General features: G+C 35.5%; 1 protein-coding gene across 9 annotated transcripts in view; it reads left to right on the top strand.

Moving 5' to 3' along the window:
• The window catches only part of STXBP5 (syntaxin binding protein 5), a 100,784-nt gene extending 89,318 nt beyond the window's left edge, over positions 1–11,466 (top strand). For all 9 annotated transcript variants that reach the window (XM_040058216.2, XM_040058213.2, XM_040058214.2 and 6 more), the window contains 6 exons: positions 2,101–2,340; positions 3,735–4,104; positions 6,596–6,761; positions 7,528–7,639; positions 9,848–10,068; positions 10,701–11,466. In XM_040058216.2, the coding sequence (XP_039914150.1) occupies positions 2,101–2,340; positions 3,735–4,104; positions 6,596–6,761; positions 7,528–7,639; positions 9,848–10,068; positions 10,701–10,742 (1,151 nt within the window). In that variant the 3' untranslated portion in view covers positions 10,743–11,466. The remainder of the gene's footprint in view (positions 1–2,100; positions 2,341–3,734; positions 4,105–6,595; positions 6,762–7,527; positions 7,640–9,847; positions 10,069–10,700) is intronic.
• The last annotated feature ends 1,341 nt before the right edge of the window (positions 11,467–12,807 follow it).

The raw sequence follows: 12,807 nt of genomic DNA, 5'->3' as shown, positions 1-12,807 counted from the left end.
ATGTGGCCATACCTACTGGCTGTAGGAGACAACTGAACTGCCTTTCTTCTAAGTTCATTATCCTTATCATTGTCTCTTGTTTCTTTCCATGGCTTCTTGAAACCTACTCTTCCATGATCTTGTTCTTTCAAATTAGTTTTCTGTCTTTAGATCTTTAACTGGTTCCTTTTCCTTTCTGAATAGATAAAATCTAAACTGTGTTTCTGTATTTATTCTCCACTTTCTAAAACAGAAGTTATCTTGATCATACCCTTGCCTGCATTATACCATTGCTTTTCAATGTTCTAATTCAATGATTAAGATGCTACTGCCACTAGGTGCTATTCTTGCTTTACTTCCCCAAAAGAGCCTCATCCTTCCATCCTTCTGATGGTGTGTAGTGATTCATCACACTGCTATTCCTTCCTCTTCATTTGAATCTCATCCATTTACAAACTTCTTCCTTGACTTCAGGATAGATAGGATGCACTAAAGCAGTTAAATTTTAATCCTCTTCTCTCTTCTGAATGGAGTGTCCACTCTCAAAAATGCCCATACTGTCTGACAAGTTAGTTTTTATTGGGTTTCTCCCATCCATTCTAATGCTTCTGGCATTTGTACATATACTCTTCAAATCAACTAGCTAGATCTCACAAATGCACATGTAAAGCTATGCTTATTGCAGTTACTGTATGATTGATTCTGTTCAGACTGATTAATCCATGTTAAAGTTGAAAAAAAACATTAAATTAGTAAATATTCAGGCCTGAAAAAAACAAGCATCATAAGAGGTGGTGGTCATTAGAAGACTTACAAAAACAAATTATTGTTTTCATTGTTTTACACTGGATTTATTGTTATTAATGTGAAAACTTAGTATGTCAACATCTGAGTGATTGAGTTCATTTCTATAATCCATGTTTTATATTTGACAGCTAAAATTCAACAGGACAGTGTTTTTTTCTATCCTTCTTGGAATGAGGCAAATATCTCCTGAGAAGATTCACTGTTTATGTTAAGTAGATGTGTGTATTTAGTCAGTTGAAATCTAGTATGTATTCTTTCCAAATGCATGTTAGATATTCTTTGTAGAAAGTTTTTCGATAATTTAATGAAACTAACATAGTATTAGTTCCAAATAGTAAATAGTACATGGTTCAATGTTGTTCTTTAGCTCTTAATCCTGCTTTAAAATATCAATTGCATCTATATCCTACTCAAAAGATTTTTTGAGTTATTTGAGTTGTTTTTTAAAAAGCATAATATAAATTGCATCAAACTTTCGCTGGTGAAGGCTGTTTTGTGCTAAAACTTTGCAATTATGAAATAAGAAAGTATAGCACTAATTTGTGAATGCACAGATAAATTCAGTGTCTGCTGATGTATTGGGTATTGCCACAGCTACAGATAGCATACAGCAAGAGTGGAGCAGCACATTTACTTTTGTTAACATTAGAATCCACTTGTTGCTAAACGGTGAGCAAGGCACCCAGAAAAGCTTCAGTGCTATTCCTGGCACTGTGCTACAGCATTCCAAGTGGAAATCTTCAGCTTTGCATAGCACTACCAGGTGGCGTTTGATAGCATTTGTTTTTCCCTTGCTGAAAGTTCGGGAGCGTGTAGATAACCTATTAGATCTCCTGCACAGTTTCCTAAGTGGAACAATATTGTGAGTCATTACAGGTTCCATGCTATCATGCTGTGCAGATGTCACTGTATTTCCTAAAGTAAAATGGTTGTGTCTTCCTAAGATTAGTTAACTGTGTTCCATGGGAGCTGATATTTTTCATCTCATCAATGAACCAATTGGCAGAGAGATTTGTAATTCAACTTTTTTCAAGGAGTACCACTTGATGATTATGGCTGTAGAAGACAGAAATATGCCTTAAAATTGTTCATGTTAATTATCTAATGGCAACCTCTGCAACAAAGATTGGGTGCTTTGCTCAAGAAACAGCTGGAAACTGAGGAGTAAGGAAATATGACTAAGGGAGGATAGGGGTACAAAAATCAATAGCGTTATAGTTAGAATAGAGTTGATGCTAAAGAACAAAAAAAAACCTAAATTCTCTTAATGCCTGCAATTTCCCTTCTTTTTAATTAGTACTGATTTATTTTCAGATGTCAAAGACAACTCTTTCAGTCGCTCCCGGAGTTCTAGTGTAACTAGCATTGATAAAGAGTCACGCGAGGCAATTTCAGCTCTTCATTTTTGTGAGACTTTCACAAGAAAGGCTGATACATCGCCTTCCCCGTGCCTGTGGGTTGGGACCACGCTGGGTACAGTGCTTGTCATTGTACTGAACTTACCCCCAGGAGGAGAGCAAAGACTTCTTCAGCCAGTAATTGTTTCTCCTAGTGGTATGTACAAAGCAGACAGGCTAAAGTATGCTTTGATAAAGTACCGTTGTCATTCTTCATATTTTTTAAGAAACTGTTAGGGTTTTTCTTTTCTGTAATTGATTAATTAAAAATATACATTCAATTGATTTAGCTGCTACATTTAACAATCCAGACTGGTTACTGTGTTACCAGAGTTTCTCAGATTGGAAAAGTGGAAAGTACAATTTCATAAAATATAAAAATACAACTTTAATGTTTGCTTGCTGAGATAACAATGTTTGCAGTTGTTAAACAGAGATAGCAGAAGAGATGAATAGTATGCTCAGTTTATTGTTTTTCAGTCATGAGGTAAGAATCAAATCAGTTTTCCTGCAGCAAGAAATGAGAGTGCAAACTAAGGCTGTAAATTGAACAACTAGCTTGAAATAGTGATAAATATATTCCTTTGGATTGCTGTGAAAGGTTCTGTATCTTGTTTTTCTGATGCACAGCAACTGATTTTGTTGTAATTATGTATTAATTGTATTATATGGTTTATTGGATGAGCTGTTAGTCAGAGATTTAGCTTTCCTGCTACCACTGTCTCATGCAGAGCATGCTGCTGTAGCCCGTTTTGCTACACAGAAGGTGTCAAACATATAAACTGCAGTGCTATTTGGCTGTAGGAATGATTAGGAGTGGACATCTAGACCATATATGGGATTTGTGCCCATCGAGTGAGGTATTGGCAGCATTGGTCAGATTTGGTAACATTTGATCATAAAGGCAATGCTGCAGGCTAGGCAATGTGTTTCATCTCTGGATCTGCAGCGTAATCCTTAAAAGATATTGCTTTATATTTTGTACCTAGCAGATGTTCATGTTGTTACTTGTATGTGAATAAATTCAAGAAAAATGAAATTTATTTACTTAAGATCTGGCCTACAGAGACAGTGATTTGAAGAGTAAGGAGGGAAAACTTTTTCATTTCAATCCAGAGATGTGGATTCAAGTGTGAACTACTAGGGAGAAATAAAAAAACTGCACGTGCTTCTTTCAGAACCAATTGAAGGAAAAGGTGGTGCTCACATTTATTATTGATATTAAACATACTGTGTACTCATCAGAAGACAATGAAACGGAATGCATTTGTGACACTGAACTTAAATACAGATACACTTCCCTTGAAGTTAATAAAAGAGTATGCACCTACTTTATCCTGGAAAAACTGGTTTAACGTTTTCCTTGTTACCTTTGTGCTTCATTGGTTTTTAGATAAATGCCCGAGGTTTGTGTACATCTGTTTTGCTAGGAAGTCAAACTGAAGTTCTTGTTTTCTTTTCATTCTCTTAACTTCTTAAAGGAATATTTTGTAGCTTGAAAAGTAATTTAGGAGAACTGTTTTTAAAATGTGCTTAACTACTCTTTCCTAGGAACCATCCTGAGGCTAAAAGGGGCAATCTTGAGAATGGCTTTTTTGGACACCACAGGATCTTTGGTCCCACCAGCACATGAACCCTGGAGAGAACACAATGTTCCTGAAGATAAAGATGAAAAAGAGAAAGTGAAAAAGCGACGACCTGTCTCAGTGTCCCCTTCTTCCTCTCAGGAAATCAGTGAAAACCAATATGCAGTGATATGTTCAGAAAAGCAAGCAAAAGTTATCTCACTACCATCCCAGAACTGTATTTATAAGCAAAATATAACAGAGACTTCTTTTGTTCTTCGTGGAGATATAGTGTCATTGAGTAACGGTATCTGCCTTGCATGTTTCTGTGCCAATGGACATATTATGACTTTTAGGTAAGACCAGTTTGATAGTAACTTAAATATAAAAAGAAATAGTCTTCTGCTACACAGACAGGTTCCTTTTCCACAGGATGATGAATTTAAAAAAATTACACTCACTCAGGGTTGATGATTCCCTAACACTTGAGCCTGAATAATTTTGATGGCACATATTCCTATCGGTTAGGTCTTGAATGCAAGGAAAAGTTTACCACCTTATCTCAAGCTACACTGACTCAACATAGTTTCAAACAGATGATACAGGTCCATGACTTTAAGTTTGTCTAAAAGTTGCATTTACTCCCTGATGGAGAGAACTGTCTTGAGTCAGACCTTTAACTTGTACCTGACTGGAACTCTGCCTGGTTTTGTGCAGCTATTTGCATCACACTCATGCCTCGATATTTTATTGTGTAGCTTGCTTGTGTCTTAAAGGCTTTAAACTCAGGCTATGAAGGCAAGATTAACTACTAGCAGTTGTATAATAATGTCATCTAAAGTAAGGGGTCTAAGTTATGAGTTTAAACATGTGTTGTAGTAGTAGTGTTTAAATATGCTTACTGGTCACGTATGTAATTTTCATGCCCTTTATCTTAAATGTTTCTAAGTGCTATTTTATTCTGAACCAGCAGTGTGTATATACTTACACTCTTGCACCTGCAGTTGAGTTGTGGCCTAATGATAAGATGAGGGTGGAATATGGCCCTATAACATTATGCCAGCAAAGTTCCTAAAAGATTGTTTTTAAGGTTGCCAAAAGAAGCTTTCAGCTTTGAAAATTCTGTAAAAAATATTTTTTTAGGAAGTTGTTAGGAGTAAACTAAAACTGATGGAATCAAATCTTGTTTTTTAATTGTAGTATGTAAGTCTGTAAGTCCATGGGTGTATATCCCATGTTTTATATATTGTAAACATCTCTAACAAATGCTGCTAACCTTGCAGGGCAAACAGTACTGTTTTTCCTAATTAAAACTAAACTTAGTAATGTTCAGATACCATATATTGAAACAAATCCTGTCTTCTTCAGGATTCGCATTGTTTCCTAACAAACTCTGCATATGTGCTAAATTATGAAAGCTGAATTGTTGCCTTGTGTGGGGAAGTTGGACTCCAGTGCTGAGCTCCATTTCGTAAGCATGAGTTCCTGCTGGGGAGCGGACCCTACATGCAGATTGTGTAGAGTTGTCAGAGCCCTGTATCATACCCAAGATGCCAAATACTTAACTACTGATATCAATTCAGATAGGACTTAGTGACAAACAAATGTCTAACAGAAGCTATGAAACTGCTCTCATGGATGTTACGCTTGTCCTATCTGATCTAATGTTTTTGTGGTTTTGAAGCTGTGAGAACGTTTTATGCTCCCACTGATCTGAAGCAAAACACTTCCCTGTTACTGACTCTCTTAGGAATATTCTTATTTTAGATACTTGCATGGCAGAGGTGTCATATCTGGGTGATATGCTTTCAAGAGAATATTGCTTTTTATTTCTCACTTTTAAAACTAGCCTCCAAAGGCAATCTCAGCATCATGCAAAAACAGAAAAAGAAAAAACAAAACAAGGCACCCTGATAGTGTTGTGGTTACTCCATCTTTCTTTGGTTTTAACTTCAGTTTGCCCCTTTGCTGCTTTTTTAGTGTCTAGATTTTATAACCTTATGCAGATGGTGTCTGCAGCAGAAGCTGTTTATTGTATATTGGGACATTGGCAGCTAACAACTTCTGTAAATTTTTTAGAAGACTTTCACAGGGGATGTTTGAGACAGTGGTTTATTTTGGGTCCTACTTGTCAAGAAATTAGGTGTTTTATCCCTTCTACTTGCATTTATTATCACATTGAGGGAGAGGAATATTTGATAGGGGAATATTGTTTTAGCCCAAGTGTGCAGTCTGCTCTTCAGTAGATTGATACAGTAAGTTCTGCAGTTAGATATACAGAATCATAAAATACAAGGTAAGAAAACTTTGCTCTGAGAGGATTTTCTCTTCAATATCTAGTCAGAGAAAAAAGGGGGACTTAATTCATAAGATTGTTTGAGGCTGCTGTATTCTGTTTTCCTTTGACAGCACACTCATGTTATATTTCTAAATTTTCTTAAGGAAAGATCTTTTAGATTTGTATTTTTAGTCAAGGAGAAATTATTAACCTGAGAGAAGAGACAGGATGTTTAATTGTAAACTCTTGGTAGATACTTATTAAAATACTTCGGTAATTAAGTAATGCCTAATTCATTAAATAGTGAATTTGAGATTTACATGCTCAGACTATAATTTTAAAAATGCTTTTAAATGCATCTGTGATGCAGATGTTTAAATTTCACTTTCAAGGTGCTACCTTGAATCTGATGTTTTGAGGTTCTGTAACATTACATGATACCTGTTCATGTGGAGCTCCTGCAGATGGTGAAGAGAAAAAAATATGTATTGCAGTTTAAAAGTGAGCCATTTGATCAAAAATAGACATTTCTGTTGTCTTTAATGGGCTTTTCAATTCTTTTCCTTAAGTTTGCCAAGTTTAAGGCCATTGTTGGATGTATATTACCTGCCGCTCACCAATATGCGGATAGCCAGAACATTCTGCTTCACCAATAATGGACAAGCACTCTATCTTGTCTCACCAACTGAAATACAGAGGCTCACCTACAGCCAAGAAACATGTGAAAATCTTCAGGTACTGAACTCTTTTTAAAAAAACACTTTTTTCTTAGATACATTCTGAGATGAGCATTTAGGCTTTTGCGCTTTGATTTTTTTTTTTTTCCCCCCCCTTTTTTTCCTTCACGGTAGAGTCTGATTCTGGATGAATCACTTCTACCTTAAGTTTTTGTTTCATCCATGCTATTGTAGCTGAATCAGTTTCTTGCTTAATTTCATTTTGATCAACAGGAAACTTCCTCCTTTAACATGCAGTTAAAATTCCCTTGATCAATTGACGCCGGGGAGGTGTGTGCTGATACAAGTGGGGAATGCTAACTCAGGATATTTGAAGGAAGCTATTATTTTTCAGAGGCATTAACAGCTTGGAAAATTCTCAGTCATGCTTCAGCTTGGTACTTGTATAGAATAAGGAAATAGCAGAGTTTCAGGCTTTACTTTCATATTTCTATGTGGATATAAGTATTTGTAGATACAGTACAATAGAATAAAGTCAGGAGTCTTGCCCAAGTTGGTGAGGGTCAAATAAGCTTTATTTGAATGCATTTCTTAGCTTGTGAATTCCATGAGCTCTAAGTTTGCAACCATCAGAAGCAGATGGTTTGGACAAATTTCTTGATACGTTTTTATTTTTCTATTTCCTACATCACCTTTCAAAGACAGATGCCCATTAAAGCACTTCTATTTTGAGATTCAAATCCATTAAATAAATCCTGAAAGTGAAAGGATATTCTACTCTTTCTAATAGTTTATGCCTTGTTGTGTCTTTTTCATTTGCAAAGGAAATGCTGGGTGAGCTCTTCACTCCTGTAGAAACACCAGAAGCACCAAACAGGGGTTTCTTTAAAGGCCTGTTCGGAGGTGGGGCACAGTCACTTGACAGAGAAGAACTCTGTAAGTTACCAGTAATTGTTTTTTTTTTTTCTGTATTTCTTCCCAAGGAAACCAGTGATCCTTGATAAATGTATTACCTCTGTTGATAGAACTTTACCTTTTTGAAGAGGAAAGTAAAATAGGGAGTGACAAATACTTTTTTCATAGATTCTGTGTTGTACGCCTTACCAATAAGATCAGAAAAGCTTGGTATGTTTTTTTTCACGGGTTTTTGTAGCTCATTTATTCAGCAGTAGATGAGTTGTCCCATTTCTTGTTCTATAATCTTTTTCTTTATTCATCTTTATGAAGTCTCTTATGCTGACCATGATTCTATTTATGCTGGTAAACTGAAAGGGACTGCTTTTGCAGAATTCTGCTCTGGACAGTGAGAAAATAAAAACTCTACTTCAGTTATTCGCCAGATACTCTATGTTTTACTTGTGCAGAGATGCCATAGGAATGACATTGAGGACAGAACTGTATGATATTTCAATTCAGTCCTCTGTTTTCAGGACAGTAAAATTCAGATTTAGCAAAATTCTCATTGCTTTATAATTTATTTAATTTTTATTACACTTTTTTTTTTCTTTTTCTTTTTTTTTTTTCCTGTGGTGGCATTTAGCACTTTAGTATATTTAAGGAAAATATCTTCCATTTATTTATTTAGATATTTGCTAGACGCACTACCATGTTATGCAGGCTTATTTTTAAGAACCTTTTCCTTATTAACACAAAATGTGTCTATCAAAATGGACATGGTGCACTGCTAGTCCTTTGTTTTATGGTGGTTCTTTTGATCTCTACAGAATAAAAGTTGGACTTCATTAGCTGTGCCTGTACATTTTGAGCAAATATCAGATATTTAGAGACCACTTTCTATATCAAAGGTTTCTTTTTTGGGTGTTTTTATGTGTGTGTGTATATATATATATATGTGTAATACTATGGAAGGTTGGTCAAGTAGAGAAATTTAGGTTCACAAATTATAATTCAGTATGACTGAGACTGAAGAAAAATACCTTGTAACTTTAGAAGCTATCTCTTTATATCATTTCAAGTTTCCACCATTAAGTTTTGGCTTGGATCTTTAGTAGGAAAATAGTACTGAATGGAGGAAAAAAATACTAATGAATTTTAGCTTGACAGAGAGAGTTCAATGACAATTCAAAAGACATTTGAGAATATCTTTAAAGTAGCCATATTTACCATGAGGGTCACAGCAGAATCTGTAATAAGTGAAATGATTTCTCTTTCTTGTTTTGGGAATTCACAGAAAGGTGTTTACAGTACTAATTTAAATGTAAATCATTCTTAATAGAAGCATAAAATCAAATCAGAGAGTCTTGAAATACTGCATCAAAACATATTTAACCAGTTAATTTTTCCTGGAGGTTATATATGTGTATATATATATATATATATATATATATATATATATATTCAAACTATGTTTTCATTGTTTAAAACAATACTCAGATTTCTGTAGTCTGTACAATTCTGCATGAGGTTGGCACGTCAAGTGTCTGGATTGAACTGGGTGGCTGATGTCCCATTGTGAGCCAAGTCCACGTAGTTATTGTCATCACTGAAGTCTGGAGCTGTTCAGCTGACCATTTGTGCTGATTTGTTCTTGTATCCATACTTTCTTTTTACATTACTTTTTTTTTTTTTTTTTTTTTTTTTTTTTTTTTTTTTTTTTTTTTTTTTTTACCATAATAACAGCGTGGACACCTAATCTTCAGGTGTCTGCATGTAAAATTGAACTTCCATCAAAAGAAACTTCTGTTGGTGGAATCATGCTGGCTGGCTTACATACCAGCAAAACACTTCCAGAACTAACCACAACTTTTATTTTCAAACCCTGCTTTTTCTGTTGAACTCAAAGCACATTCCACATGAAATAAGCTATATTGTGATGGTGAAGTGTTTTTTTAACAATTCTGTTGATGAACATTGGAATTTTAATTTCACACTTGAGCTGTGAAGAGCTTAAAGTTTTATAACCTGTCTGGAAACTTGAAAATATGTTTGAATGTCTCACTTCTAATGCAGTAACATCTACTAACATAGAGTAGTGAATGTTGCTCATAGCTATACCTACAATTAGCTGTTTGGTTTCCATGCAAAGAAATTACACCTCCATATAAACTAGTTTCAGTTATATCTATGTCATAATGATAGAAAAACTTACTACCCTGTATTTGCTGCTTTTGCAAATGCCTCCAGTTGGAGAATCAGTATCTGGGAAGGCATCAAGGAGTCTTGCCCAGCATATTCCAGGACCTGGGGGTATCGAAGGTGTCAAAGGAGCAGCATCTGGTGTAGTTGGTGAACTGGCACGAGCCCGGTTGGCACTGGATGAAAGAGGACAGAAATTGGGAGAACTGGAAGAAAAAACTGCAGCTATGCTTTACAGTGCTGATTCTTTCTCAAAACACGCTCATGAGGTGAGTATGTTAAACTGAACATTAAACTGATGTCAAATAAATGCAAATTGTGCAAGTGACTGAGTTCTGCAAAGGTGTGTTAGAGGTATCTAAAGGGCATGCAGTATCATTGATAAAGGATACTTCCCTTTCGTCCATCACTTGTTACTCCTAACAATTAAGTACTAATTGTAAACAGCTTTGTCTCGTGGCATATTGCTCTGTAGCATGCAGTCTGCTGGAGTGGTGTGTAAGCTTCTGAATGTACTCAATCCCCATTACTGAAAAAATTACTTATTGTCACTAAATTAATAAGAACCCTCTGAGTGTGAGTTTGGTTTTTTTCTCAGTAACTACCATAGAATGGCTGTTCTCATCCATTTTCATGCCAACTTCTTTCCATACCCTAAATTCCTGTGCAACCACCCCATTCTCCCAAAAATATCTTTCTGAGGCTAGATCTCCAGCAATGATGCTACCATTGGAAAATTCATCATACTAATCAGTCAGTGTTCGGTGATGTGTTTGCAGCTTTGAGAAGCCTTGCTAAAATCCTTCTTTCTCATGCTGCTTTGTAAGCATATTATTTGTTCATCTCATTGCACATTTTGGTACACTACAGAAATAGTAATTAGAATTTTTTTTTTTTCTAGATGATGTTGAAGTACAAAGACAAGAAGTGGTACCAATTCTGATGACTCTCATCAATCACATCTGTTTAATTTTGTCCTGATGAAAAAAAAATCTTGTTTTTTCATTAATTTTGGCAGGACCACTGAAATTTGAAGGAGTATTCACCATTGGATACTGTTGTTTCCTAGCACAAATGACACACTGTTTTACCTCAGTCCTGGCTTTAACTGAGGAGCTACATATCTAAGAAACACACACACAAAAAAAAGAAACTTGAGTGTTTCTTAGCTGTTGGTTAGCAAAAAGTTGGAACAGAGAAGGTAACTGGAACACGTGGAAAAGAGAGTAAAGGGAAATCGTGGTGAGATGGGCAGGGGCAATGCAGGGTCAATCCTGTGTTAATATTTCATATGCCAAAAGTTTTTGTGCTATTGTAATTGCTGCCAGTGTTATACCCTCCTGTAAAGGAGAGGCAATAAATCAGGGGTCCAAGAGCTGGAATCAAGTTGTTTGTCTTGCTGGACAGTAGCTGACTTACAATTACCCTCTCTAGGACTCGCTATATTTACCATTATTGTTGAAGAAGAGTTGAAGTTTGCTGTCACTTCTTTCATTTGAAAAGCTGGAAGCTTGGAAGATTTCTTATTGAAAATTGTATACATAGTTGATCTGTGCATAGTCTTTTCTTGGACCCCTGATCTAGTATTCTTGTATTCACATCATATTCTGTGACGTGCAAAACAAAAGAATACGTAATTTTTGCATTAAAAAGTCAAGTGAATAATATGATTGGAATGTGTCATGCTGGGAGTTTTCATTTGTGTTATGGCCGTGCAATGTGAAATGTGGTAACATCTTCCTTGTGGTAAGAATTCTTCAACTTCTGTTCCGTTAAATATTATTTTTGCCAAAAATAGTTATTGGTTCAGGTTGTGTAACATTTAGAATTGGTTGTGGGTTCCATTCATGCTGTGAGTTTTTATAGATGTTTAACAGAATGTATCTTTACAGCCATTAATTAAAATAGCTGAGATAGTTTTGCTCCAGACTTAAGTTCTAGATGCCCCTTTAGTCCTTTACTATGAAATCAGATAACCTTGGACTCAGGTTTTCAAAGTTTTACACACCATGGAGGTGCTGATGCATGAATAATGGCAAGCAAGCATCTAATGCTTAATAGTTGTCAGTATGTTGGTTAGCAAATCTCTAAGTTCTGCCAGTTGTGCTTTTTTACAAGTACCTGTCTCAGCCCCACCCAGCACTAAAGGCTGTTGTCCTGACATTTGGATTAGTCTCTAAAGTACTGTTTTCATTGTAAGCAGTGGCAAAGTGTGCACAAAAACTTTAGGGATTGCTGAAGTAATGTTCAGTTTGGGTGAGTTAAATAATACAGCTGAGCTAACTTGTTAATGGCTACTGCACTAAAGCTCTATCAGTGTGAATGACCAGGGCTCTTTTTAAAAGAGAGAAATCCTTAAAATAAATGTTTGCATTTCAAAAATTCCTTTAGACCCTTTTCCTCAAAGTAGGAATAGTTACTGACTGCATTTGTTTTATAAAAGGGAGTACTTAGAAGTTGATAGGTCTACATTGTCTGAAATTAATTACTTGGGTTTGCTTCTCCAAGCATTGCATTTTGTGTACTTTTTTCACAAACATTCTGAATGTTCCCAAAGCAAAACCTTGGTTATATTTGTATTGTGAAGCGGTGTTGCAACTACACAGATAAGGAAACCTTACAAAACATCTCAAAGATGCAAAATATTGAAGTTACTTATGGTTCTTAAATCACTTTTCAAATGAGAGGCAAATATGTTTGGGCTTTGAAGCATGAATGTTCTCACTTTATGTACAGCAACATTTAATTTAAAAAGACAATTGAATTGTTGCCTGTACCAAGGGCATGCTCTACTATACCCACTGCTCAAAGGTCTTAAAAAATGAGAAGGTTACAATTCAAATAAACAGTATTATGATTTCTTGATGGCTCTCTCCCATAACTACTGAACCAACTCTTACTTGAGTTAGTTAACTCAGTTTGCTATGCAATATTTGCCTCTGCATGTTAATTTATTTTTTAGTGTCTAATTAATGCATATTTAACACCATTTTGTGAGACATCCAGGT

Source organism: Hirundo rustica, chromosome 3, assembly GCF_015227805.2.
Source record: "Hirundo rustica isolate bHirRus1 chromosome 3, bHirRus1.pri.v3, whole genome shotgun sequence".
NCBI lineage: Eukaryota > Metazoa > Chordata > Aves > Passeriformes > Hirundinidae > Hirundo > Hirundo rustica.
The sequence above is the reverse complement of the archived record's forward strand: the minus strand, read 5'-3'. Positions and strand labels throughout refer to the sequence as shown.